The sequence below is a fragment of the Anas acuta genome, chromosome 2 (genome assembly GCF_963932015.1).
Source record: "Anas acuta chromosome 2, bAnaAcu1.1, whole genome shotgun sequence".
NCBI classification, from domain to species: domain Eukaryota; kingdom Metazoa; phylum Chordata; class Aves; order Anseriformes; family Anatidae; genus Anas; species Anas acuta.
Window position 1 is genome coordinate 60,458,773 of NC_088980.1, and position 26,364 is coordinate 60,485,136.

The window sequence follows — 26,364 nt, forward strand, 5'->3', positions numbered from 1 at the left end:
AAAGGGGGGAAAAAAGGAGGGGATAAAAGAATGGGGGCTTGCTTAATCACATTAATGATTTCTAAATAAAACAATCGTAATTATTAAAGCCAGGAATTAAAGAATTAGGCTTGATTAATCACATTGAAATAGATATTGCGGAGTGTCTTTTCTTACTAGCCAAAATAAGGAGTCTCGGGGCCCCTCACAGAAGATGTTTCCTGACAAAATGGGGAACCTGTCTCAAAAACCACTTGAGACCGAGCTTGTGGTTTGGACAAGAGCCAAGGAGCAGCTGAGTCTGTAAAAAAGGCAGAGGGTCAACCAGTGGTGATGAAGAGGAGTTATCGGCCTTCATCCCCACAACCCCCGATGACCACCACCAGAAGGCACTGCGCAGGCGCAGATGGGAGGAGTTTATGGAAACGACTCCTTGGAGCTAATTTTAATACAAAGCGGGGATAGGTTATGAATATGTATAGGCGTATTGGGAAACTTCATGCGTATGTAACATTTTGCTGCATATAACCAAAGCAAGTTGCCGTGTTAAGGTGCGCATGCCTTTGGGAACTATCCCACATGTGCCCAGCGCTGAAATAAACTACATACCTACTTTATAACTCGTTTGCTTTGAGTTGTTCCATGAATCACTGGGGCACCTGTCTTAAGAGGAGAGGCTGAGAGAGCTGGAACTCTTCAGACCGGAGAGCCCCTCAATGTCTATAAATCCCTGAAGGGGGTGTAAAGGGCCCAGAGCCAGGCTCCTTCACATGGTGCCCTGTGAGGCAATGGGCACCAACAGAAACTCAAATGAAATGAAAATCAATCTGAGCACAAGAAAACCCTTTCTGACCATGAGGGCAGTGCAACATTGGAATGGGTTGTCCCGAGAGGAGGTGGAGCCTCCATGGGGACCCACTGGAAACAGTCCTGGGCCACCTGCTCTAGGCGACCCTGCCTGAACCAGGGTTGCACTTGGGGGCCCTAAGAGGCCCTTGACAACCTCAGCAGTTCTGGTATTTTCTGAGCCTGTGGCCCAAGGGTCAACAAAAGACCTGCTATTGAATACTGCTGAAATGAACCACCTCCTCTGCAGCGTGGAGATGGTGCCCATTGCTGCACTTACTCCTAAATTCCTAAATTCCAACTTACAAGATTATTCCACCTCTTTTCTACTTATAGATGGATTTGCACTGGAAATTCCCTTACAGAATTCTATATCCATTAGCAAGTTCAAGAAAATTTCATGACTGTCCTGTGAAATCAAAGGCTTACCAACAATATTTGATAGTACTGTCTTACACTGGCATAACTTGAAGGAGAATGAAGCTCCAGAGAGGCTACTGCTCTTTGCAGAAGGGAAGACTTCAGTGGAAAGTGGCTTTCAAAGAGACAGGTACAGAGCTAAAAGGGTTTCCGAGCAGAATCGGTGTGTCGTTATGACCAGGGATGTCATTCCAGCTGACACTGGCATGTACCACTGACAAACACTTTGGTGATGAGAACATGGTGCCTGCAATGCCCAAGTATTTCTAAGGAAAAACTCTTCCTGTTCCCCACTGCACTGCCCTTGCTCCCTGACCACCAGTGCTGCCAGAAGGAGCCTGGGGGACACTTCCCTGTAGTTCGATGCAGGGGCTCTCCAGCTGCCACCTGAGGGAGGCACCTCCTCCTCCCACGTGGCACAGCTCAGCCTGCCCCGGGGACAGTTTCCTTCTGCAAGTCGCAACTCGGAGAACAGAGAGCTCTGAGACAGCTGAGTGGGACACGCCAACATGCTGCTGCTGGCAGCGCTGGTGGCCACAACCACTTGGTCTTGTAAGTCCCTCCTAGTTTACCTTACTTTTCCTCGTTGATAAGGAATATCTTCCCAAATCCCAGATTGGCATTAATAACGTGATAAACACTCTCCTCTCCTCTCCTCTCCTCTCCTCTCCTCTCCTCTCCTCTCCTCTCCTCTCCTCTCCTCTCCTCTCCTCTCCTCTCCTCTCCTCTCCTCTCCTCTCCTCTCCTCTCCTCTCCTCTCCTCTCCTCTCCTCTCCTCTCCTCTCCTCTCCTCTCCTCTCCTCTCCTCTCCTCTCCTCTCCTCTCCTCTCCTCTCCTCTCCTCTCCTCTCCTCTCCTCTCCTCTCCTCTCCTCTCCTCTCCTCTCCTCTCCTCTCCTCTCCTCTCCACCCCTTCCATTCTCTTCTCTCGTAGATGGATTTGCACAGGAAATTCCCATACAGACCCCTATATCCATCACCAAATCTCAAGGCAGTACACTTCTGCAATGTCATTTTAAAGGTGTCTCTGCAAATTTTGATAGCACCACCATACACTGGTACCAACAGAAGGAGAATGAAGCTCCAGAGTGGATGTTCTACATTTCAATAGGGACAACGAAAGCAGATAAGAGCCTCCAAGGGCGCACGTATACAATTGAAAGGGTTTCTAGGCAGAAAATTTGTACTCTTACAATAAAAAACATAGCTCCAGATGCCGCTGCTACCTACTACTGTGCCTACTGGGACTCTCACTATGACAGAAACCCAGCGATCACCTCGACCAATACTCCCTCGTTGGCTCAACCACAGACAATTTGAAAGATCCCAACTCACTTCCCCCAGCGCGGATGAGCCGCCCGGCCTCAACACACAGGCTCTGCACAGCCGGGACTGTGTCGGCACTGACCACTCCTTGGAGGGGGAAGCTGCCAAAAGCTGGGTATTTCGACGCAGCAAGTGGTATGTGCAAACGGAACAGCGAAGGGCAAATGCCTAACCCAGCCTCGGCACCTCCTCTTCCCCTTCCGTTGCTCAAGTGAGGCCGGGAACTGGTTGTAAGGAATTCTTTACTAAAAAGAGCAATTTTCCATGCTACTATTCCTGGAAATAACTAAGCATGTTGACCTAGAGCCCATGGCTTGACACAGAAAACCAAAAAAGCGAGCCTTAAACAGGAGGACAGTGCTTTTTCACATATTAGTTTTACAAATTAAAGATTAAGAAAATAAAAAAGGTCTCTTTTTGGGTCAGGGTTGGATATTTTTCAGCCTCTAAGTTGTAAGAACTCCTTTGCCAGGTTTTTCCTGTGTTTACCATCTCCCTCTAACCAGAGCTGGATGGTGGACCTGACTCTATACAAGAGCTATCTTCCCTTTCCAGATGATGTTTTGCTGGTTGTAGTGGTTTTACCCAGCTGAGGAAATGAACTCCACCACAACCACTCTCTCACTCCCCCCCCTCAAAGGAAAGCAGGGAGAAAGTATGATGGAAAGGGCTCCAGGCTTGACTTAAGAACAAGGACATCACTCACTAATTATTGTTATGAGTAAAGGAGACTCAGTGTAGAGACTAATAAAATATAATGCCTATCACTAGTAGTCTAGCACAGTTAGAATTAAAAGGAAACTCAAAACACTTTCCTCCTTGTCCTGGTTTCAGTTAGAACAGAATTAATATTCTTCCTAGTAGCTGGTGGAATGCTGTGTTTTGGCTTGGGATGAGAAGAGTGCTGATAACACCCCGATGTTTTAATTGTTGCAGAGCAGTGTTTATACCAAGCCAAGGACACCTCAGCCTTTTGCTCTGTCCTGCCAACAGGCAGGCTGGGGGTGCAGTAAGAGCTGGGAGGGGACAGACCCAGGACAGGTGACCCAAACTAGCCCAAGGGTTATTCCATACCATCTGACGTCATGCTAAACAATATATAGGGGTGGCTAGCCGGAGGAGGGGGCCGGACTGCTTGGGGTTAAGCTGGGCATCCGTCAGCAGATGGTGAGCAATTGCATTGTGCATCACTTGTTTGTACATATTATTAGTAGTAGTACTATTATCACCATTGTATTATTATTATTAATATTTTCTTATTGTTATTATTATTTTCCTGTCTTATTAAACTGTCTTTATCTCAACTCACGGGCTTCACTTTCCATTTCTCTCCCCCGTCCCAGAGAGGGAGGGGGAGGGTGAGTGAACGGCTGTGTGGTGTTTAGCTGCTGGCCGGGTTAAACCACGACACTCCTCTACACCACACCCATGCACCATCTCCTGTGTTCTCCACCCAAGAGTCAGGCACGTGGGAATCGGAAATGGGGGCCCAGATTCCCACTTTTCTCACACTTTGTATTAGGAACAGGATTTTGCAGCTGGTGGGAGCAAGCAGCTACCCTTGGACTGGCAGTCACTGTGAGGGCTCAGATATTTGCAAGGCAGACCATTCAGTCAAAACACAGCTGAAATAAGAGAAAGAGCCCCGTGCCTTGCTAGGATTTCGTGTAAACCAGGATATGGCATCTCCCACACTTGGTTTGTGTCTTGATGTGGGGAACATTACCATCTTTCCAGGTACCTTGGGTGTTTTCAGGTCACACAAAAGGATTTCACTGACTCTGCAGAGGTCAGTAGTAGCTTGGGTATGGACCTTTTTACATTTTAGTTTCTGTGGTGTAGCCCTCCCCATCCCCACTCAGCAATGATAACGAGTGGAGACACCAGGTGTCACTGGGTGTGCTAAATGAGTCATTTCCTCCCCAGAGCTGTTTGACTCCTTCTCCACCTGGGGGGCTTTATAACCTTCCTGCCCCTACTTCCGTTCCATGCTTCACCCAAGCAGGCAGCATGCTGCTGCTGCCCGTCCTGCTAGCAGCTTCTTGCTGGTCCGGTAAGCCCCATTCCCTTTCTCCTCTCCTTCCCCTGTGCAGAGAACACAGCCCCTGCTCCAGACTGCAGACGTTTTGAGCCCTCACCACATGTTCACCCAATTTCTCTCCATTCCCTTCCAGGTGGGGATGCGCAGGCAGTGCCAGAGCAAAGCCCAGCAACGCGGAGTCAAGCAGAGGGCCGCTCGGCCAGCATGGCATGCCGACTGACGAAAGAAGACACCGTGCACTGGTACAAGCAGCTTCCTGGGCAGCCGATCAAGAGAATACTGTACGTGTCGGGACAGACACCGACGTTTGATGACAGCTCTGACAGACAAAAGTATCAAGTGAGGAAGCATGCCTCTCAACCTCTCTATACTCTCCAAATAAATAATGTAAACCAGAGGGACGCTGGCACATACTACTGTGCGTACTGGTATTCATATCAAGGCATCACAGCGTTAGATGGGCCAAGATAAACCATACAAAAAGGCACTTGGCACTCCAAACCGCAAGCTCTGAGCTCTGCCCAAACACAGATACTTCCTCATTCAGCCCTGCTCTGATGATTTTCTGCCACAGGGTAGGAAAAACAACAACGTAACGTGACAACTGCTAAATAGAGGATATTAGTAATCAGGATATTATTTCCAGACTCGCACATCTCTGTAACATGCAGAAGCTGCAGGTCCCCGTCAGATGAGGGTACAAATAGGGAACTTCGCTGTTTAGTTGCAGACTTGGGTGTACAGAAAGCACTCACCTGGCAGTGAACACAGCTTGTCTGTGCCTCATGAACAAACAGCAGCAGAAGATTTCTATTCTTTATTGAATCCATGGAGCAAGAACAGCAATGCATCTCTACATGTTTGGTGCTCTCTCTTGAAACAAGGCCTGTGTCTGAAACAAGGATAGTCTACATGGTTTGGTAGACCTTCCTTCAACATTTTTCTGCTGTCTTCCATGCCATTTCAGTCCCTACAACATCTTACAACAGACCAGAAACTCCACTTTATCATCACAGTTTCTCCCCTGAGGTGTCCAGAAGAGAAGTGAAGTCCTCAGCCATGGGCTATGCCTCCAACAAACAGACAGACGGCAAGGAGATCATCAACAGTAGTCCACATGGGTTCACCGTGGAGAAATCATTCTTTACCAATCTCATACACTTCTACAATGAAATGGCCAGCCTGCTAGATGAGGGGAGAGCAGTGCAGATAGTCTGGGGACTTGATTAAAGCCCATGACACTGTCACCCCTAAGAGTCTTAGAGAAAGGCTGTTGGTGTGAGGGGCTGGAGGAGAAGACTGAAAGATGGGCTGAGCAGCTGGGCCCCAAGGGTGGTGATCAGTGGCACAAAGGCCGCCTGGAGGCCATGAACTAGCAATGTAACCCAGGAGTCAGTTCTGGGTCCGGTCCTTTCTAACATCTTCCCTAATGCTTTGGATGACGGGACAGAGTATTCCTTCAGCAAGTTTATAGACAACATCAACTTTGGAGGAGTGGGGGTCATGCCAAACCTCTCCTGTCATCACCAGAGGGGCATGCTGCCATCCAGAGGCACCTTGTCAGGCTGGAGAAATGGGCTGACAGCAGCCTCATGATGTGTAAGGGGGACATACAGGGCCCTGCACATAGCACATGTTTTCTGCTTTTCTTTTCCACTCTTTCTTTCCAAGAAGTGCTTGCAGCTCACCTCAGCTTCAAAACCTTCAAAACCCAAGCCCTGCAGCTGGACATTTCCTCCCCATGCAAAACCACAGGCGAGGTGCCTGCTCCTGGGGATGCTGCTATGGTTGCTGCAGGTTGATCCCCACGAGCTGCTGCAGCACAGGCAGAGGGACATTTTGGCAGACCACAGCTGGGTGGCCAGGCTGAGGAAGCAAGACGTGGTCCCTGACGGGGTGGGGACATGCCTCCTGCCATTGCAGGGGACCGTACACACTCAGCGCCCACCAGGGTGGCTTCTGGGCTGGGAGCTTCACGCCCTGATGTACGGCTGCAGCTGCTCTCACTCTCAACCCCTTCTCAGCAGCTCTGCCTCAAGTTTCCACATGCCACGCTCCTTGGACTTACCAGTCTTTCTGAAAAGCTGATGGGATGACAACGTCCTCACCAACGTGAGCATTCCCAGGTCTAAGCCCTTTCCCAGGTTGGGAAGGGTTCTCTGAAAACATAGCCCCACACGGTTGCGCCCAGAAGAACCATATCTGGCTATCGCTGGAGACGTCTGCTCCTCCCACTCAACCCTGTCCCCATCTGGGGCCTCTTTCCCTCTCCTCTGAGTCTCAGCTGAGCGGGACCAGCAAACATGCTGCTGCTGGCAGCACTTGTGGCCACCGCTGCTTGGTATGGTATGTCCTACTTACTTTGCAACCTTTCCTCAGAGGGTACCCATTGCTGCACATCTTCCCAAGTCCCTGAATTCCAGCTAATAAGATTGTTCCACATTTTTTTTCTAGATGGATTTGCACAGGAAATTCCCATACAGACCCCTATATCCATCACTAAGTTCAAGAAAACTGCACGGATGTATTGTGAAATCAAAAACTTACCAACAAGTTTTGATAGTACTGTCATACACTGGTATAAGCGGAAGGAGAATGAAGCTCCAGAGAGGCTACTGTTCTTTGCAGAAGGGAGAACTTCTGTGGAAAGTGGCTTTCAAAAAGACAGGTACAGAGCTGAAAGGGTTTCTGACCAGAATCGCTGTGTCCTCATGATAAAGGATGTCATTCCAGATGATGCTGGCATGTACTACTGCGCCTACTGGGACCCTCACAATGGTAGAATCTCATAGACCATCAAGGCACAAAACTCCCCCAACGTCTGAACCACAGGTTTGTAACTTCCTCACTCCCCCAGTCTTCTCACTCCATCTGGTATCAGCTGCAGAAAGGCCAAACCCTTGTCTGCCTCCCAGAATGAGCAGCTAACACTGCACAACTGTCCTTTTAGAAGTTTGAGCCATCATTAGCACTGTGGTCTTCAGGCACACACATACCATTTTTAAGGGCAAGGTAACTAATCACTGCCATAAGAATTAGCACATCTATACTGGAAACTCAGCTGTTCTTTCAGTGTGGTTTGCCCAGCATGGCAGATATCTGGTGTTCCTTGAGGAAAGCAAATGTTTAATATTGATGTTCTACTCCAGCTGTTGTTCTCTGCTAGGAAAGCAAAGTCAGGAAAAGAGGAACAATGTTCTAAAGAAAAGACTTTCGAGATGGGCACATCATGCCTGTCACTCCTAAGCAGTTCTAAGGACAAGATCTTCCTGTCCCCCTCTATAGTCTGTCCTCATCTGCATGTAAGTGACTACAAGTCCCTGGGAATACGGTTTACGTTGTTTGAGTACCACAAAATCCCACACAGATAAAACTTAAATCAGAGATTTACACTCTCTTATCTATGACAGATGAAGATGTGCCTTTTGTAAAGTTCCTTCTATGCTTGCTCCCTGACCACCAGTGCTGCCAGAAGGAGCCTGGGGGACACTTCCCTGTAGTTCGATGCAGGGGCTCTCCAGCTGCCACCCGAGGGAGGCACCTCCTCCTCCCACGTGGCACAGCTCAGCCTGCCCCGGGGACAGTTTCCTTCTGCAAGTCGCAACTCGGAGAACAGAGAGCTCTGAGACAGCTGAGTGGGACACGCCAACATGCTGCTGCTGGCAGCGCTGGTGGCCACAACCACTTGGTCTTGTAAGTACTTCTTAATATACTTTGTGTTCCCTCATAGGCAAACATGGACACACTAATGAGTATCTTCACAAACCCCTGATTACTAGTTAATAACATAATTTCTCCTCTTTTTTTTTTTTTTTTTTTTTTTCCCCAGATGGATTTGCACAGGAAATTCCCATACAGACCCCTGTGTCCATCACCATGTCTCAAGGAACTGCACGTCTGCAATGTCATTTTAAAGATGTCTCTGCAAATTTTGATAATACTGTCATACACTGGTATCAACAGAAGGAGAATAGAGAACCAGTGAGAATGCTCTACATTTCATCAGGGACGACAACAGTAGAAAACAACTTCCAAAGAAACAGATATATGGTTCAAAATCTTTCTAACCAGAAAATTTGTATTCTTATAATAAAAAATATAGGTCTGGATGATGCAGCTACCTACTACTGTGCCTACTGGGACTCTCACTATGACAGAAACCCAGCGATCACCTCGACCAATACTCCCTCGGAGGCTCAACCACAAACAATTTGAAAGATCCCAATTCACTTCCCCTGGCGTGGATGAGCTGCCTGGCCTCAACACACAGCCTCTGAACAGCTTGGACTGGCTCGGCACTGAGTCACTCCTTGGAGGGGGCAGCTGCCAAAAGCTGGGGATTTTGATGGAGCGAGTGGCACGTGCAAAGTGAACAGTGAAGGGCAAATGCCTAACCCAACATCGGCACTTCCTCATCCCCTGATTTTGCTCAACTGAGGCAGGGAACTGGTTGTAAGAATTTCTTTACTGGAAAAGGGCTTATTTCCATGCTGCTGTTCCAGGAAATAACTCGGGACATTGTCCTGGAGCTTTTCAAAGCCCAAGGTTTGAAATTAAATTTGAAAAAATTTAGTTTAAAAAGTTAGTAGCTCTGGAAACAAAATGATATTTGATTTATTCCTCAAGAGATATGGAGATGGGCATTATTGTTCTCCCTTTTTGAGATGTTTTTGTGTCTTTCCCCATCCTTGTTGCTTTCACTGTCTGTCTTTACTGCCTTTCAGCATAGTAGAGATGCATCTGAGTCACTCCACAAAGCTGTAGGCAGTGTTGCCAAAGCTAGTGCCAGAGATAAGAGCTTTTTATTTGACAACAGCTGTCCCTTAAGCAATGCATCCCTCACAGAAACTGCTTCATCACTGATGTTGACCCTCATGCCTGACAAGTTTTTTCTTTACCATCAAGCCTTTTTTTAGTATTTTCCTTTACTGCAGTGTGCTGAGACTCTCCACATTTAGTTCCTAGAAGTATAGCTCATTAAATATTAGTGTGATGGGATGAAAACATGATACGACAATTTCAAGTAGGTGGTAGTTCTCCAAAATGACTATGGTTCAGTTTTGTCCTACTCTTATTTACAAGCCTGACTCATGCAAGGAAGCTTGACGAACTATCTACAATGAACAGTCTTTTGTTGTCTGTGTTTCTTCCAGTGAGACCTCACAGATACTCAGTGTTGTAGACACAGCCCACCCAGGGGATGCACCAGCAGCTCCTTTCTCTACCTGTGTCACTCTTGCCATTGCTTTGTGGTTGCAAATACAAACATAGAATAACAGAATTATTTAGGTTCAAAAAGACCCATAAGATCATCAGTTTCAACCATCCACCTAACACTGCCAAGTCCACCATTAAAACATGTCCTTAAGTACCACATCTATACATCTCTTAAATACCTCTAAGGATGACAACTCCAACACTTCCCCGGGCAGCCTATTCTATGTTCCTGCCCAGGAGAATTTAGCCTAGACAGCTGTTTTGTGCTACATCTGATTAAACCAAGTGACCTCTGTAGGTGCAGGCAGTAATTTCTTAATGTTGTTTTGTAGTCAGTATGGCACACAAGACGTACTCAAATTCAGTTTCTTGTAAATGGCAAATGAAACGTGGGTGGTTTGATTGACAGTACCAGGGCTTTCTCAGATGTTATCTTGGGATGTTTTGTAAGAACCCAGTGTGCAAAGGGAAAGCCCCCTTCTCTCTCCAGTTAGTAAATGAAAAGGTATCAGTGAACTGATATTTCAGAGTCTGGAGTGACTCCAGGAGATGGACGAATAACAACCGCATACTGGGAAGAGAAAATGCAAGGTGCAGCATATGGACACCTTCACACTGGACTGCAGAGTGGTTTACAGAGCTGGCTCTCCCTTATTTCCTTCTGCTGAGTTTTATTAAGACAGATAAAACTGAAATGCATCCTAGTACTACCTGATTGTACTTAATGCCAGATGAGAGGTGGGGTATACCTGTGGAAATGAGTAGGATCATGACCTGAAGATACGTGTTTGGTTGTTTAATACAAACAACACTGTGGGCTTACTTGATCTAAAATTGAAGAGGAAAACTTCACCTAATTCTTAAGCATTAAATGGAAGAGTTGGCTAGCCTACTTGGAACACTTTTAGAAAGAGATTTGCTCTGCAGGTAATTAGATATCAGCAGAAAACTAGGCACAAGTCTGAAATTCCTGACATCCATCCACCAGCCAATGCCTGGCCATCCTTCAAGCAGTCTCCCAGGTGCAGATTGGGAAAGAAAAAAAAAAAGAAAAAAGGAAAAAAAAGTTGTTTTTATTCAGCAATTGCACATCAGGAGAGTACTTTAGCTTATTGCAAAGTCAAAACATAGTGTGGACCACATGGATTAAATACTTCGGTACAGGAACTAAGCTAATTATCTCCGGTAAGTATTAACATTGATCTGATTTTCACAAAGTCACTTGGGTTCTCAGGTTGATAACTACGAATGTAAGGGTGTAGGGAAATTAATTTCTGCCTGATAGATCACATTTTTTTATGTGACCGGTGCATGGGGCTCAGGTTGGGTGGGTTGATGGGCAATAAATATATCAACCTCTGTTCATAAACTGAACTCAACTGTTCATAAAACAGAGAAATCACCTCCACATCAGTTACTGAACACTTATTAAGGATGGAAGAATGGAATAATGAGGTGAGGGGCTAAAAGTCGAAATATTGGGTTGGGTTCATTCCTCATGCTGTTCTGGGACAGAAAAATGAACCGTGTGAAAGTTTAAGAACTACTCTCAGTACAGCAAGACAGAAATGCAAAAACTTGCTTATTGATAGAGGTGGCTCAGCCTAAATTCATTGGGAAGGGAAGTTGCCTGGAATTTAGTAAATTTCTAGTTCCTGGCTCTACTGAAAGTAACCGGCTTCCTTTTGTATTCATACTGCTGTTAATTGTGTTAAAGCTGTGCAATCTATTGTATGAATGCCACTAGCAGTATAAAGCATATAACAGTGCCTACAGTATGCTGCTCAGTTAATACATGAGACTACCAAGGTTAGTATAAATGAGTCAAACTGTAAAAGGCAGAGGAAACTTGCACATTTTACTACAGATTGCAATTAAATTATGCCTGTGTAGAGTCGGGTGTTTTTGCCAAAAGAGAACAGTGTAACTACTTTCAAGAAGCACAGATTTAGTAAAACACATCTTAAATGTCAGTAAGTTTTGTTTAGAATATGGGTTTAGAATATGGGCATGTAAAATATGGGCTTCAAAGTAAGAATATGATGAAAACTAATCCAAGGTATTTTCACACAGCAAGTAATTTTCAGGATAGAACGCTTCTAGGAAATAAAAAATACCTATCTATCTAAACCAACAAATAACTAGTAATTATTTTTTATTTCCTTTAGGAATGATAATATAATCACATTTCTTCTTAAAGCAGCAAAAAGAGGTTACTTTATAGAAAAGGTAGCAGACTAGAAGCAGCAGATCTTTATTAGAGAAATCGCAGAGCTAAAAGGATAGATATAGGTAGTTATAAGCATGACACAGCTTTCTTCTCAGAAAATGGTGTATTTTAAAACCCAGACTTTTTACTCATCACAAAAAAATAATAGCACTTCTAAATATTCCACTCCAGTCCATGTTAAAAATTAAGATATTACACTGGGCAAGATACTACCAACCTCTAAATTTGAAAGACATTTTCTGTAGCATGTGAAAGAAAAAAGAAGTGCAGTAGATATTGCTAAGTAGTATCAGACTGTGGGATGCTGATGTTAAAATATTTGGAACTGGAACTAAGCTTATTGTTTCAGGTAAGTGTGAAACATAAAACTTACTTTTTCTGAAATGCATTTCAATAGTTAGATATTGTTTGTAAGCTGTGCTCTGGTTTCTTAGCTTCTGCTAGTTTTAACCCTACTGAATGCTTTGCAGAATTTTCCCCATAAAGAGCATTTCCAGATGCAGAACACAACATCATTTTTTTATTTATGTATGAAATTGGGAAAATGAAGCAATTATTGAAGTGTAGATGTATAACTAACCCTCTTATTATTTTCTTCTTAAATATGAATTTAAATATGGTAAATATAGCATTCAGAGAACTAAAAGATATTTTTGTCTTTAATGATGCATACTCAACTTCTGTGATATTTCTAACTCATTCTGAAAGAAAATGTCAATTTGGGGTTATGCAAATTACTTGAAGAGCAAGAAGCTTTCTTTTGGGATTATGTCTGACCATACCAAATGACAGGAGTTATCTCAAGTATGTCCAGAACTGTCTGAAGATATGCATAATTGAAAGGATACTCTTTCTTAATACTTTTTGCAGAAACCTCTTGCTATCAGTTATGATTATTATTATTAAGAATGCCTACCTGTGGAGACACTTTCCTTCCCTCCCAAAATATTGGCATACTTAATCAAATTATCCTGCATCAAGTAAATTTTGGCCGCTTTGATACTTAGCACCTGGGATGAAAGCAGTTTGCCTAATTTTGTCCATCTGATAATGGGGGTTTCTAGTTAGTGGGAATTTTGATGTTGATTTCAATCTAGTCAGGGTTTTGCTTAATATTTGTACAACAAAAACTTCGATCAGGAATTTTGTGCTGCAAAGATCTCATCATAACATTCGCTAATTCTAGGACTGATTTTATGGAGCTTTAAAGGAGCATTTTACTTAGTTAATAGAACTAATACATCTTCTGCTGGTGCTGCCTCTCTCCATAGAGCAGATATGGAACCAAGGTGCTTAGTACTGTCCACCTAAACTTTCAGAAAACTAATTTTAGTTGAGATGAAGCCTGCCCATTTAAAAACATACCTGTCCTCAAAAGCTCCACACACTTTTTTATTTTCTTTTTGGTAAAGTTTAAGTTGCTGCCCCTTTTCCATGACCTAAAAGTTGATTAGCAGCAAATCTGTTTGTCTTTAAAAAATTGTATTTACCCACGTATTGCCATGTGTCCTTGCTGCCAAGATGGCTGTCAGTACCTTGAGCTGCATGAGGCAAAGTGCTGCCAGCAGCTGAGGGAGGTGATCCTTTCCCTTTCCTTGGCTCTGGGGAGGCCCCACCTGGAGTGCTGAGTCCAGCTCTGGGCTCCACAGCACTAGAGAGACATGAACATACTAGACAGGGTCCAACATAGGGCCATAAAGATGATTAAGGGATTGGAACATCTCTCATACACACAGCAGCTGAGAGAGCTGGGACTGTTCAGCACAGAGAAGAGGAAGCTCAGGGGGATTCAATCATTGTCTAGAAATAAATGAAGGGAAGGTGCAAAGTGGACAGAGCCACGGTCTCTTCAGTGGTGTCCAGTGCCAGGACAAGAGGCAATAGGCACCAACTGAAACACAGGAGGTTCCCTCTAAACATCATAAAACACTTTTCTGCTGTGAGGGTGAAGGAGCACTGGCACAGGTTGACCGGAGAGTTTGTGGAGTCTCCCTCTTGGAGATCTCCAAAAGCTGCCTGGACATGGTCCTGGAAAACCTGCACGAGGTATCCTTGCACAGGTATCCTACCTGGCCTGACAAGGGAGTCAGGCCAGATGACCTCCAGAGGTCCTTTCAAACTTCAGACATTCTTTGATTCTACTATATAAAGAGTAACAGATCTGTAATGTTATTGCAAAGACTTTATGCACTGTGTCTGGTTATTACTACAAAGTGTTTGGCACCGGTACAAAGCTCATCGTGTCAGGTAAGTCACTTTCTTTAAAATAAAATGTAGAAGCTTGGTGTGGTCATACAGATTCAGCATTAGTGTCCCAGAGGACACTCTGCTTGCTTAGAGCCTTGGTCAGTGCCATCCCTGCCTGGGTTTTTAAGCTTTTCATTCTGACCTTGAACCCTGTTGATTTGTAATGCAGTAGTCTAGGATCACAAATATACTGAGGAGCTAGTTTGTGTCACTTATGATCGTATTCCTCCTTAGAAATTTGGTGGAAAATGGCCTGGAGTAGTTTCCAGAGCCCTCATTCTTTCTTTCAGCTACTGAAGGATTAAGCATGGAATCAAGCAGCTGTGAATTAAACATTAAAGAAAAAAAAAAAAATTAAATCCTCTTCTCAATACAAATTCAAAGAGCAATTTGCAATGGCCATTGCTTTTTTAGTTAGACTAGTAGAAGTGAAATAATATGTGCCTAATTATTTCTGTCACGTACACAGCACTTTGGCAGTAGAAATAAACTTCTTTTTGTTTACTAAAACATACATGAAGAAGTGATGTGTTTTTTGTCTCTCCTGCAGAGACATGTATTTGAATGGTAAGTTGAGGATAAAAATCTTCTTTTTCCCATTAAATGGTATTTTAAATGCTGTAACCCTGAGGTAGACTACTACAGAAACAGAAGGCAGAGGAACTATCACTACCAAATATTGTAAGCCTGATTAAATGCAACTTATATTAGCGTGCCAAGCAAAGACTGTTTTTGATGATTCCTATCAGAAAGACTAATTGAATCAAAACTACAATTTAATAGAAATGCCCACGTCAGAACAAATGTGTTGTTTTAAGTGAAAGTCCTTACCTTGTTAAGCAGGTAGTAATCATTTATTTAGTATCTATATTTTAAAATAATTTATTTTCAAGCATTTATCTAATCCTGCAGGACTCTATTTTTTCTACAAGAGCCAAAGCTCTTAGCTGATTGTTAATCAGAGTAAAAGGGGATGGATTTACTTTGTGCTTATGAACAGGCAATTCATCACAAACTGTCTTTTCAGTGATGAGTACCTAACATTAGCTCAATAATGAAAAGAAATGGAGAAGACCAAGACAGGATCTTCATGCAATTAAATCATCACAGTTTGAGCTTGAGCAGAGTCTTTTTCCATTGAAAGAGCCATATGTATCAAGAGCCAAAGTCTCAACAACATGTAATTAACTTGATTTTGTTCTTTTTGCTCTCTTATGATTAGCTGTGATCACACAGAGTTGCTGTAGACTTACGATTAATGCAACTAAAAGAAGGGCTGGGATTTGAGAGATGGGTTTGATGTTTGCATTTGGAGGAATAGATTAGTTTCTAAAAGCTTCCAACAGAATGTGAATATTAATCCAATGTCAACACTCAATGAAGGATTTTTTGTGTAAGTGTCTTTTCAGAGAATTTAGACAAGGGAAGCCAAGACTGAACAGCAGAGTGACCCAAAATCCAAATCAATTTTTCCCTCAAGGACGCAAGTGGAGTAGCTACCCTACTCAGCATGGGGATGTTCTCCCTGTCTCTCCTCTTCTGCTACATCTGCAGCTGTGGCTCTCTGGCACCTCACAAGCATACTGCCAACTTTTTCTAAAGTAACATGGAGAACAATCTACTAATATTTCTAGTAAATAAATTCACAGCAGAAATTACAGCAGAAATACTTTATGTTAACCTCTAAATATTACTGAGGTATCTACCTCGATTTCATCAAATGCACTGAAGTTCACTAGTTCAAAAAGCTACAATTATATTTTGCAACCATATATTATAAAATATTTCTTGCTTAGAGGTAGTTTATACTTACACTTATTTATATATAATCTAAGTTGGATCTAATATATCATCTAAGTTGGACTAAAGTGATTTTAACTCAACAAGGTGAAAACTAATGCATGCATTTGTAAGCTTTTATTTTATTTTATTTTATTTTATTTTATTTTATTTTATTTTATTTTATTTTATTTTATTTTATTTTATTTTATTTTATTTTATTTTATTTTATTTTATTTTATTTTATTTTATGGAGAAAGACAATAAATACTGAACCAAAATCCCTCAGACTTTAAAGTCCAAACCAGTATTATGGGGAAAGGACAGAGTGTTAAATAAATAAGGGAAAATGTCGCCATTCAAAGAAAACTGCAGAGCCGAAGTCTCTTTTCAGGATTACCATTACTACATACACTTGCTAAAGACTTTAGCAAAAATGTCAAGGATTTCGTGGGCAGGAAGACAAATTCACTATCCCTTTCTTTCAAGACAATCTAGAGGAGAGATTATGTGATATGCTATATTGAAAGTATAATAGCAACGACAAAAAAGTGATATGGAATTTGCAATAGCAAATTTCATCTCTTTAGCTCGGGGTAAACAGTAGGACTTCATATAAACCACGAATTTCTGACATTCTAACTTCTTTTGGATACACTGTGCCATATCCCTTGTGTTCCCTTGTGCAAGGCTAGGGAGCCCAGAGCGGAGGGGCTGGGGTAACTCAGAAACACGGCTGAAGATCACCCCTTAGCCTCAGAGCAGGTGGAACAGAAGAGATATATGGAAGAACATTGTGGATGTGAACAGATACCTTAAACTATGTCTGAAGTTCTGCATATCTCAATTTGTTTGAGGATACAGTCTTTCCCCATTAATTTGTTCTTAAAAAGCCTGTTTATTCCAGCAGAGGAGAACTGAGCTGTCTCTGATGCACCTCAGCACAGGTTAATTGCAGGCAGACAATAAATAAATAAACAAAATATTAGCTTGTGGGGTGAAATCCTGGACTTTCAGAAATGTTGCCTTTGATTTCACCTTAACCAGGATTTCCTGTAAGATGCATGTGGTTTTCCCTGCGGATAAGCCTGGAGACAGACGTGCATGGGAGTAATGCTGAAAAGTTGATGCTTCTCAGCAGCATGCATAGATGCATGTGTGATGTTGTCTTTTTGGCATTGACAACCTGTGGTATCATCAGTACTCTGTAGGCAAGTGTGCCAGGAGCTGAGGATGAACAGTCCCAATCCCACATACACTTAAACAGACTGCAGTGAGCTCAGCATGCAGAGGGTTGGGTCCAAAATGAGTAAGCATCTCTCCAACTAGGCTTGAGAAGAGTGGTGGCTGTTGAGGACTGCCTGGCTCAGATTTTCTGCAGTGTCTTTCATTATTTCAATTAAGCAGTGGTCTAAGGTTTCTTCTTGCACACCATTTTCTGTAATAAGATTCATTTTTTCCTCTAAATTATTTAATAAGCAAGCATAATCCTTCTTAATTACAACACTGCCAGTGATACAAAAGGACTATCTAAACACCCCTTCCAGTTACCTCCATGAATCTTCTGCATGTACAATATTTCATCTTTATATTTGGTAACTCAAAACCATATTTATACTACATAGAAATTAGACATGGATTGCTGAGTAATATTGTGTGATAAGTTCCTGCTTTTGTGTGTGAACAAATTGAGCTAGAGAAACAAACTGTAAAATTCCATATCATCAAAGCAAGGACTGATTTTGCAAAAAGGTGATGAAAATATGCTTGATCAACCTCCAGGTCCTTTGGATCTTTAGAGACCTTTATGGTAGTGCACAGAGAAATATACATAAAATTCATTAAAAAGGAGAACTTTGGAGAGATTGAAAGAGACAAACAAGGGTCTTAAGGTGAGTGCTTAAGATCGTGCATTCAGTTTCATATCATACAGTCATTTAAATGAACAATTTTTAAATCATGTGGTCAAAAGCACTCACAATCCCAGAAGGAGAATTAATTTTCTTTAGAAAAATATCCAGAGGGTATATGGCATTTCTATCCATGCCACAGAAATTAACTTTTATTTGTTCTGATATTTTTTAAACAAGTGATAGCAAAGATTAGTTTGAAACGGAATTTAATGTACATAACAACAAAGGCTATTTGAGAGTAGCAGTATTAGCTGAAAATAAACTCTCATTTTCTAGCTTTGTAGCCAAATATGTAGACTCTTATTATTCAAATGTTGGTTCTTATAATCTAATATTAGTATGGCTAAAATGTCGCAAACGGTTTGTGTAAGGAAATATAGCAGTGTGGGCTATCTGGTCTTTGGCACAGGCACTAAACTCATCGTTTCCAGTAAGTACTTTGAAAGACTGTTTTCGTACATTTTGTAATGGCAAAGCTAGGGAGTGAAGCTCGATAGCTATTTCTTTAAAGTACCTGGGGAGGCTTGCACTAGGTGATGTTGTTATCAGTGATAATGTCTGCAGCCGCTGGCAGCAGGACCTGAACGCTGTCTGTGTGCTGAGCGCTCTCAGCTCCCCATGACTTGGAGGGGACCCAAGGAGCTCTCAGTATCCGATGTGATTACTGCATTTTGTGGGATCATCCATCACTAGGCATTGTTGTTATCAGTGATAATGTCTGCAGCCGCTGGGACTCCAGAAGAGTCTGTATATTGTATAAGCAACAGTGAGTTTAGACTATTTGAAGCAATTCTCGTCTTTTGATGTTGAGTTTGATTTGCTGTACTATACTTATAAAAGCCTTTATTAATTTTCGTTCTCTATGAAATACCACAGTTAAAACTAATGTTGAAAGTCACATTTTCTATTCCCAGTTATTCAAATGAGTCTTGTAACTGTTTTTGTTTGTAAATCAATACCTACTGCTTGGGTTCATCGAAATAACACTTGATAGAAAATGTGTTTGAATGCCAAGTACAGTCAGCTCAACCAAAAGCTTATTCTTACTTCAAGGACAGAAACAGCTGTAATTCACCCATCCTCTTACCTAAAATACCTTTTGTACGTGAGACGTTTCTATCCCCATCCTACATATTCATAACTAACTTGAGAGCTAAAATTGTTAATAAGTCAGCATTTATTTTACTGCTCTTAAGAATTTATATTTTGCAGTTGAGTATCCAGAATTTATTGCCATACACTACTGATATTCCAGCTCTTTATTTTGTTATTTATTTCCCACAAAATCCAAATCCAAACTAAAAAAAATCCTAAACAATTTGTGTAAGGCAATATAGCAGTGTGGGCAATCTGGTCTTTGGCACAGGCACTAAATTCATCGTTTCCAGTAAGTACTTTGAAAGACTGTTTTCGTACATTTTGTAATGGCAAAGCTGGGGAGTGAAGCTTGATAGCTATTTCTTTAAAGTACCTGGGGAGGCTTGTACTGGGTGATGTCGTTATCAGTGATAATGTCTGCAGCCGCTGGCAGCAGGACCAGAACACTGTCTGTGTGCTGAGCGCTCTCGGCTCCCCATGACTTGGAGGGGACCCAAGGAGCTCTCAGTATCCGATGTGATTACTGCATTTTGTGGGATCATCCAAGCAAGGAAAATTAAAATCTCAGCTTAAACTTGCTGCTCTAGAACAAGAACAGCCAGATTTTAGCTTAAGACACATCTGCAAGTTATATATACTTGTTTATATGCTATTTTAAAAGACCTACACCTACTCAAATCTGTCTTAGGGAAGTGTTCAACAAAGTAAACACCAAAAATAAAGCATAACTAAAAAAGTCGAGTGGAAGGACTTCAATAACTTTACAGATCAGCCTAAGAATACATCAAAATCTAGAGAGTTGTATGTTTTCATCCTTTTTTCTCCTAAACATACTTACAATTTATGTATGTATATATATTCACACAGAAACATACATATATTCATGAATAGAGGCAAAACATAAATTGTTCAGTCCTCCTTTGTCACCCATTTACCTGTGTGTGCATACGAGACTCTCACATGCACACTTTTACAGTTAGTTATTCAAGCAGTGTGTTTCCTCAGTACTGTGATATAATTTCGGTGTTTCATTTAAGCCAGGTGCCTACGGTCTTTTTATGGTAAATGGAAAGGCAGTGGCTATTCTAGAGGTGGAAATTATTGTGTATTAATACAAGTGTCTAAAATGGTCATAATGAAATAGGAAATGGGAGTATCTCTCTCTGTCTCTCTATTTAGATATACATAAAATTCATATATATAAAATATCAAACTAGCCAATTAAGACCACAAAATTATGCAGGGTACTTTGAAAATCTAAAAAAATATCTAAGACAGTCATGAAGCTTTGCAGAGCACAATGTCACTGAAACAAGAGCTACATCATGGTCTTCTGAATATATACAACTCTGGAACAAATAAATCATTTTGAAAAATAATTTAATCTTGCATCCCTGGAAGGTCTGATGAATAGAGATACAATAAACTCCTAAATCAACATTAAAGTGCCATAAAATTGTTAGAAAGTTTATTTCTGGGTACAACAGAAAACTCGGTCTGCGTTTTCATTTCAATGACAGCTGTCCAAAATGAGGGGAATCCATAATGTGTTATCATTTTGAGGGCAGGCAGTCTTATGCTTTCATCATCTTTGTTTTTAAAAACTAAATATGAAATACTCTAAGATTGTTATAGAATAGCTAGATCATTTAAATAAAAGTAGAAGCATTTTGACAGAGGTAGAAGTTTATATTAATGTGTTTTCTCACAGGGCGTGAAAACTGTACCACCCAGACAGATCACTCTGTAAACTGTGTATCCCACTGTTGAAAGCCAGTACAAAGATTTACTCAAGAATCTAGAGGGAGAGAGTGGTTTAAGGAGATGAACAATAAATCTGTTCACTGCCTTTAAAAAAGTAAATAGCCGTACCTTCAATACAACAAAAGTGAAGTTTGAAAACTGCATCTAGTTTTCACTTGCAGTTAAGCATAGACAAAAATGATCACCCATGAGGTCTGCCTATACGTGTATGGCAGAAGTTTGCATGTGTAACAAAAGCAGTCTTAATTTGCTATCCACTTTGATGATATCAAAAAGACTTCTTTGTATAGACAAAATTGGGCTGATTTGGACTTCTAACAACATAAGTTTTATTCCAGAGAGACAGGTGAAATGGAGATTAGCTACATTTAGTTTGTGGAAATGGCTTGCTTTTCATTTAAGATATATTCGGCTATGTTTGTACTAAGCAAGTTTTACAAAGCACATTACCTACGAGAAGCCTGGTACGGGTAGATACGCTATTTGCATATAGAAATCTTATTTGGATATAGCATGTTCTTCTGCTTTTGTTTAGTTTAATTTTGTGTGATTTTTTCTTCTTTTTCAGTTGTGTTAATTCAAACATTTACACAAACCTAGTATTAGAGGAACAACGACAGCCCCCCTAGATCCAAACCATTTTCTGATTTAATTTTCCTGCTTTTTTTTATTATAAAAATAAAACATAAATGAAACACGTAATGAAACATAAATGAAACATGTAGAACTTCTAAATAAAAGACAAAATTTATTGCTACACGCTACTGACAGAATTTATTGTCACACACTATTGATACTCCTCTGTTTTGTTATTTCTTTCCCTCCAAATACAAATCCAGACAAAGGAAATTCTAAACCGGAGAACTCTGAAATCCTGCAGACGAAGCATAAAGATCAACTTCTGTATGTTTGTCTTATTGAGAATTTCTACCCAGAAGTTATTCGGGTTCAATGGGTTGATGAAGCAAATAAGGAGGTAACAAAAAATGTCATAAAAGGAGACGTCTGGAAATCTACAAATGATAAGTACTCAGTCAGCACCTGGTTAACTTTACCAGGGAATACGACGAACAAGAACTATTATTGCAAATATGACCATGAAAGTCAAGAGAATTTTAAACTCTCCATTCAAGGTATATACTACTTTTTTATTATTTATTTTTCATTCTACATATTATTATGTCTTTTTTATTATTTATTTATTTTTATCGTTTGAATACAATTAGAGAAATAATGATGTATGTCCTTATTGCTGAAAGCTTCTGTGTTCCTAGGCACAACAATACTTAAAACACACCAGTAAAAACTACCAAAGCCCTCCCAGGAAAAGAAACCCAGTCTGTACTGTGCTCCTCAAGTGAAGGTCCCTTTGTAACAGCAAAAAAGCAATTCTTTAATGTCACCAGGTGTTAGTTAGAATTTCTCAAAAAGGTCTACACTGAGCCAGGTCAGTTACTTGACAGTACACAGAATTTCTTCAAAACAGCAGGTTCAGACTGCTACTATCTGCTATCCAGGGCTTGCAGGCATAAATCCCTCTGACATTAATCACAGCTATAATAAATTAAGGAGTTAAAAATAAGGTTGATAGGCTTTTAAAACAATGTTTAAATATATTACTTTTTCATGGTCTGGTGGCAGTAAGGTAATAGCTTAAGAATAATGTAAGAAAAAAAAGACCGCATATAATTTTTAAAAGACTGATTGTGAAAAAGACTGTAAAATTTTAAAGAAAAGAAACAACCTATGATAAATTGTTTAAACCTGTGTTTAAATCAAGATAATAACATTAGGACAAATGCTTATTCTAGTTAGGTGAATCTTTCCTAAGTACCGACCCTTTTTTAAGTACCTACCTCTGTTCAATTTACTATAAATGAGTACAGCTCCACCCCATCAGAACACAGCCATAAATATTACATTTCAACCTTCCAAATGTATTCTGACAAAAATATGTACTAAGATTATTTTGACAGAGGTATGTACTTAAGCATATGTCTCAATGAATATAAGTACCATAACCAAGAACAAACACAAAATCGCTGCTTTAAGCACAATATACATGTATTTTATTTTACAGAACAATCCATGGCCAAAATAGCAAATTCCAAAGAGGAAACATCAAATCATACTCTCTTCAAGACTTTTTTCAGTGTTGAGCAACAAATAAAATAATTGAGGTCTCTTCTGATCTGAATTATTCTGTGCTTCTGCTAATACTAAGTTCTGGGAAGAGACTCTAGCTACTTCAGTGACAATCAGGTGGTCAAACCGATTTGGAAATAGTAGTTTGGAAATAAAAATGATGCTGCCAACAGCCTTATGGACACATTCACTAAAGGTTACAGGCAAAGCTCCTAGTTAAGGCAACAAACACTTACTCACTACTACACAAAAATTTCCTGCCTTCAGTTCTCTCTGAAAATGAATCCTACTGGTGAACACCTGCTCTTCAGACAGATCTTGAATATCCTACTTTTTTTTAATACTAACTTCACACTTCCCTGTTTACATTAGCTCTTCTTTTCCCCATTTCTCTGTTAATGTTTATTAAACTCAAAGAAAAGCCTAATTTGGACATTTAAACTCTTTCCATTAGATTCTTCAGAGACTCCTTCTCAGGAAGAGTACTGCAGCACATATTCTGGAAACAGCACCGTTTTTTACAAAGGTAATGAGAATTAATTAAAATGGGGAAAGAAATGTGAGAGTTGCATATTGCTCAGTGTGCTCCTGAAAATTATATTTCTAAATAGTCTGCAGGAAATATCCAAAGTTCTGGGGTCTGCAATTTAGAAAGGCTTCTGTGCTACTCTGCATTAACACATTGTGGGATATAAAAAGGTGCTCTAGTTCTTTGGGCTTTGTTAGCCCGATGCAGATGTTGTTTGCACTATGGTACTAGATCATTAGCCTGCATTAAGGGCCGCTGCTTTAAATATCTGGTGCAGTTAAATGCTGAGTGCTTCACCTGATGCTCCACGCTCCTTCAGACTAGCAACTGCACAGCACTTGGTACAAAGTAATTTTCTTTTAGCTTGAATGTGGATTTAGGAAATATTGTTAAAAAAAAAAAAAAAAAAGATGTAAAAGAATTTAAACAAAAGCTGTGCTACCAGTGATGAAAGAGCTAGAGTTATGTTCTTGCACTGCAGGCAACAATAACATGGCAGCATTGTGAGATGGTCTAGTGCTCAGAAACCCTCTCCATCTAGAAGTTACGAGCAGTACAGACCCGCTCACAGGACAGTCAGACATCGTATTTGTTTACATGCTGCCCACCACAATCCTTGTAAACACACCACATGGCCTTGTTTTTTCCTGTATTTTAGGAGGTTGTACGATACTGATGTTCAACAAGATTTTTCTGTCTTACGTTTGTTACAGATTACTTGATGCACAAGGCAGCACATCTAGTATACCTAGTCCTTCTTCTGAAAAGCTCCATGTACTATGTCATCGTACTCTTCTTCATATACAGAATGAGGACTCCAGCTAAGCTCCCAGGAAAGAAAACATAAATGTTGGTGTTGGAAAGGTTTACAAAATCATCTTCAATTTGCTTTGCTTGTTCACATAGGCTCCCCTGCCCTCAGTGCTAAACGCACCAAAAAAAAAAAAAAAAAAAAAAAAGTCCCAAGAGAACTTACTGGCATTAGCGTGCAGGGCTTGCTGCGGTTTACTGATAGTGTTTTTCTATCAGCCTGTTTTTTCTCACTTTTTCTGAGTAATGAACTGAGAGGGAGGTGGTCAATCGGAGTAAGGCTACATAGCTTGTGTTTTAATAGAAACTTTGTATTGCAAGATGAAGAAGGTTCTCATACTAAAAGTGGTTTTGGATGCAGAAGTTTAGAGCATATAAACATATAAAGCAGAGGTGCATTTTATGATTGCTTTTAAGGCTTAATTAGGAGCATTTCAGTGCTGTAAACTCATAGATTCATTTTTGCATTCAATGCAAAATAGGTTCATAGGTTCAATGCAAAATAGGTCATAGGTTCATTTTTGCATTCAATGATTTATTGCAACTTGTATGTATCCACCAAATCAGGACCGGAATATTCTGTAATGATACGTGCTTTAAGAGAATCAATTAAACGTGATTTTAAAAAGCAAGCATAGTATTTTGTAAGAGTTAGATGATTAAAAATAGCAATTTGAAGGTGCACATCTACAGAAATTTAAGAAATTCACCAGGCCATAGGGCAGTACTGTCACACAAAATGAGAACCTGCACGCCGTATTTTTAAAGATGCAAAATGATTGCAATGATCATTTTGTTTAGAGAAACCTTTTCAGATTGAGCAAAACCTTAAATCTGATTCTTCAGTGGAGAAACTGTTTTCACGGTAGAGGAAAAATTCTCAGATGTTGGACTTCAAACTCTTCATCTCCAAGTTGTGCAAATTAGTCTCTTTCACAATCCCGTGGAAAAATTAGAAGTAGAATCGTTGGGGTAAAGTGCTTGTTCATTTTGGGGCTAACCATTTCCACAAGTTTGGAGATGAATGCCTGTACCGAATCTGTAATGATGAGAGCAATAAAAGCTTTTCTTCAGATGTATTCTTGAGACCTATGTTTGTTTTATGGCCTACAGTAAGGTGTTTCGAAAACTTGATTCTCCATCCTCATATGAATTCCTCAGGGAATGAAGGATCCTTAAAACCATCCTTTTTTTGCTCTTTCAGATTATTAAATGGGAAAACTGTTTTACACGGAATAATAAAAGCTGACCCATTAAATATTTGCTATTGAACAGCTAAGCTGGGAGGAAACATCATGCTGTTACAACAGGTCCATTTTCTACAACTCCTGCCAGTGCAAGAAGAGGAAAACCTAAAACAGACAGTTCTCACAATCACAGAGAAAGCTATTTTACAAAGAACATATTGAAACCAATGCAGCTACTTAAGACCTTCAGTGTTACAGTCTTCAATTTGAAGAAAGTTTGGAAGTCTAAACTTTAGCCAAACTCTCCTTGAGAACTAGTTGATATCCTATGTTATTATTTGTTAAGGCTTGACTTTAATACAAGGGAGAGACAATAGCTGTAAAAGTATTTTGGCGAATGCAGTTACTGTAGATTTCAGTAGCATTGTTAATTCACTGTCACGGCCTCCCACTCTACTATCCCTGCTAGTCCATCAGGCTAGGCAAACACTTGATTGCTTTAATGAACCAAGACTACTTTTAATAAAATGATCCCCAGATCCCCTTGTCCCACCTCATACGCAAAACTCAAAGATGCTGTCCCTGTTGAACAAGCAGAGAGAAAAACAGATATTTAAGCTCTTTGCACAAGGAATGCTGAACAACGTTGAGCACAGCTCTCACCTCACAGTTCATGGGGCTTCTCAAGTGCATGGATTGAGGTTTTTTATTTGCAACTACTCCTGAAGTGTAGTTATACATGCATATAGTGTTCACACCAAGCTTTTATTCTTATTTATTTAGCCCAAATAAGAGGCTAAGCTGATGTTTTAAGCCTTGGGGTGCTGGAGGGGGT

At 40.8% G+C, this 26,364-nt stretch overlaps 1 protein-coding gene across 5 annotated transcripts in view; it reads left to right on the forward strand.

The window, feature by feature from the left end:
- Positions 1-25,421, forward strand: part of TARP (TCR gamma alternate reading frame protein) — a 36,823-nt gene extending 11,402 nt beyond the window's left edge. Inside the window, exons 2-5 of one of the 5 annotated variants that reach the window (XM_068674975.1) lie at positions 14,252-14,304; positions 21,698-21,991; positions 23,458-23,529; positions 24,246-25,421. In XM_068674975.1, the coding sequence (XP_068531076.1) occupies positions 14,252-14,304; positions 21,698-21,991; positions 23,458-23,529; positions 24,246-24,379 (553 nt within the window). In that variant the 3' untranslated portion in view covers positions 24,380-25,421. Of the gene's footprint in view, positions 1-12,353; positions 12,407-14,251; positions 14,305-18,379; positions 18,427-19,333; positions 19,384-21,697; positions 21,992-23,457; positions 23,530-24,245 lie in introns of those variants that run through there. The other 4 variants (XM_068674973.1, XM_068674971.1, XM_068674974.1 and 1 more) reach the window with 4 other exon arrangements.
- The last annotated feature ends 943 nt before the right edge of the window (positions 25,422-26,364 follow it).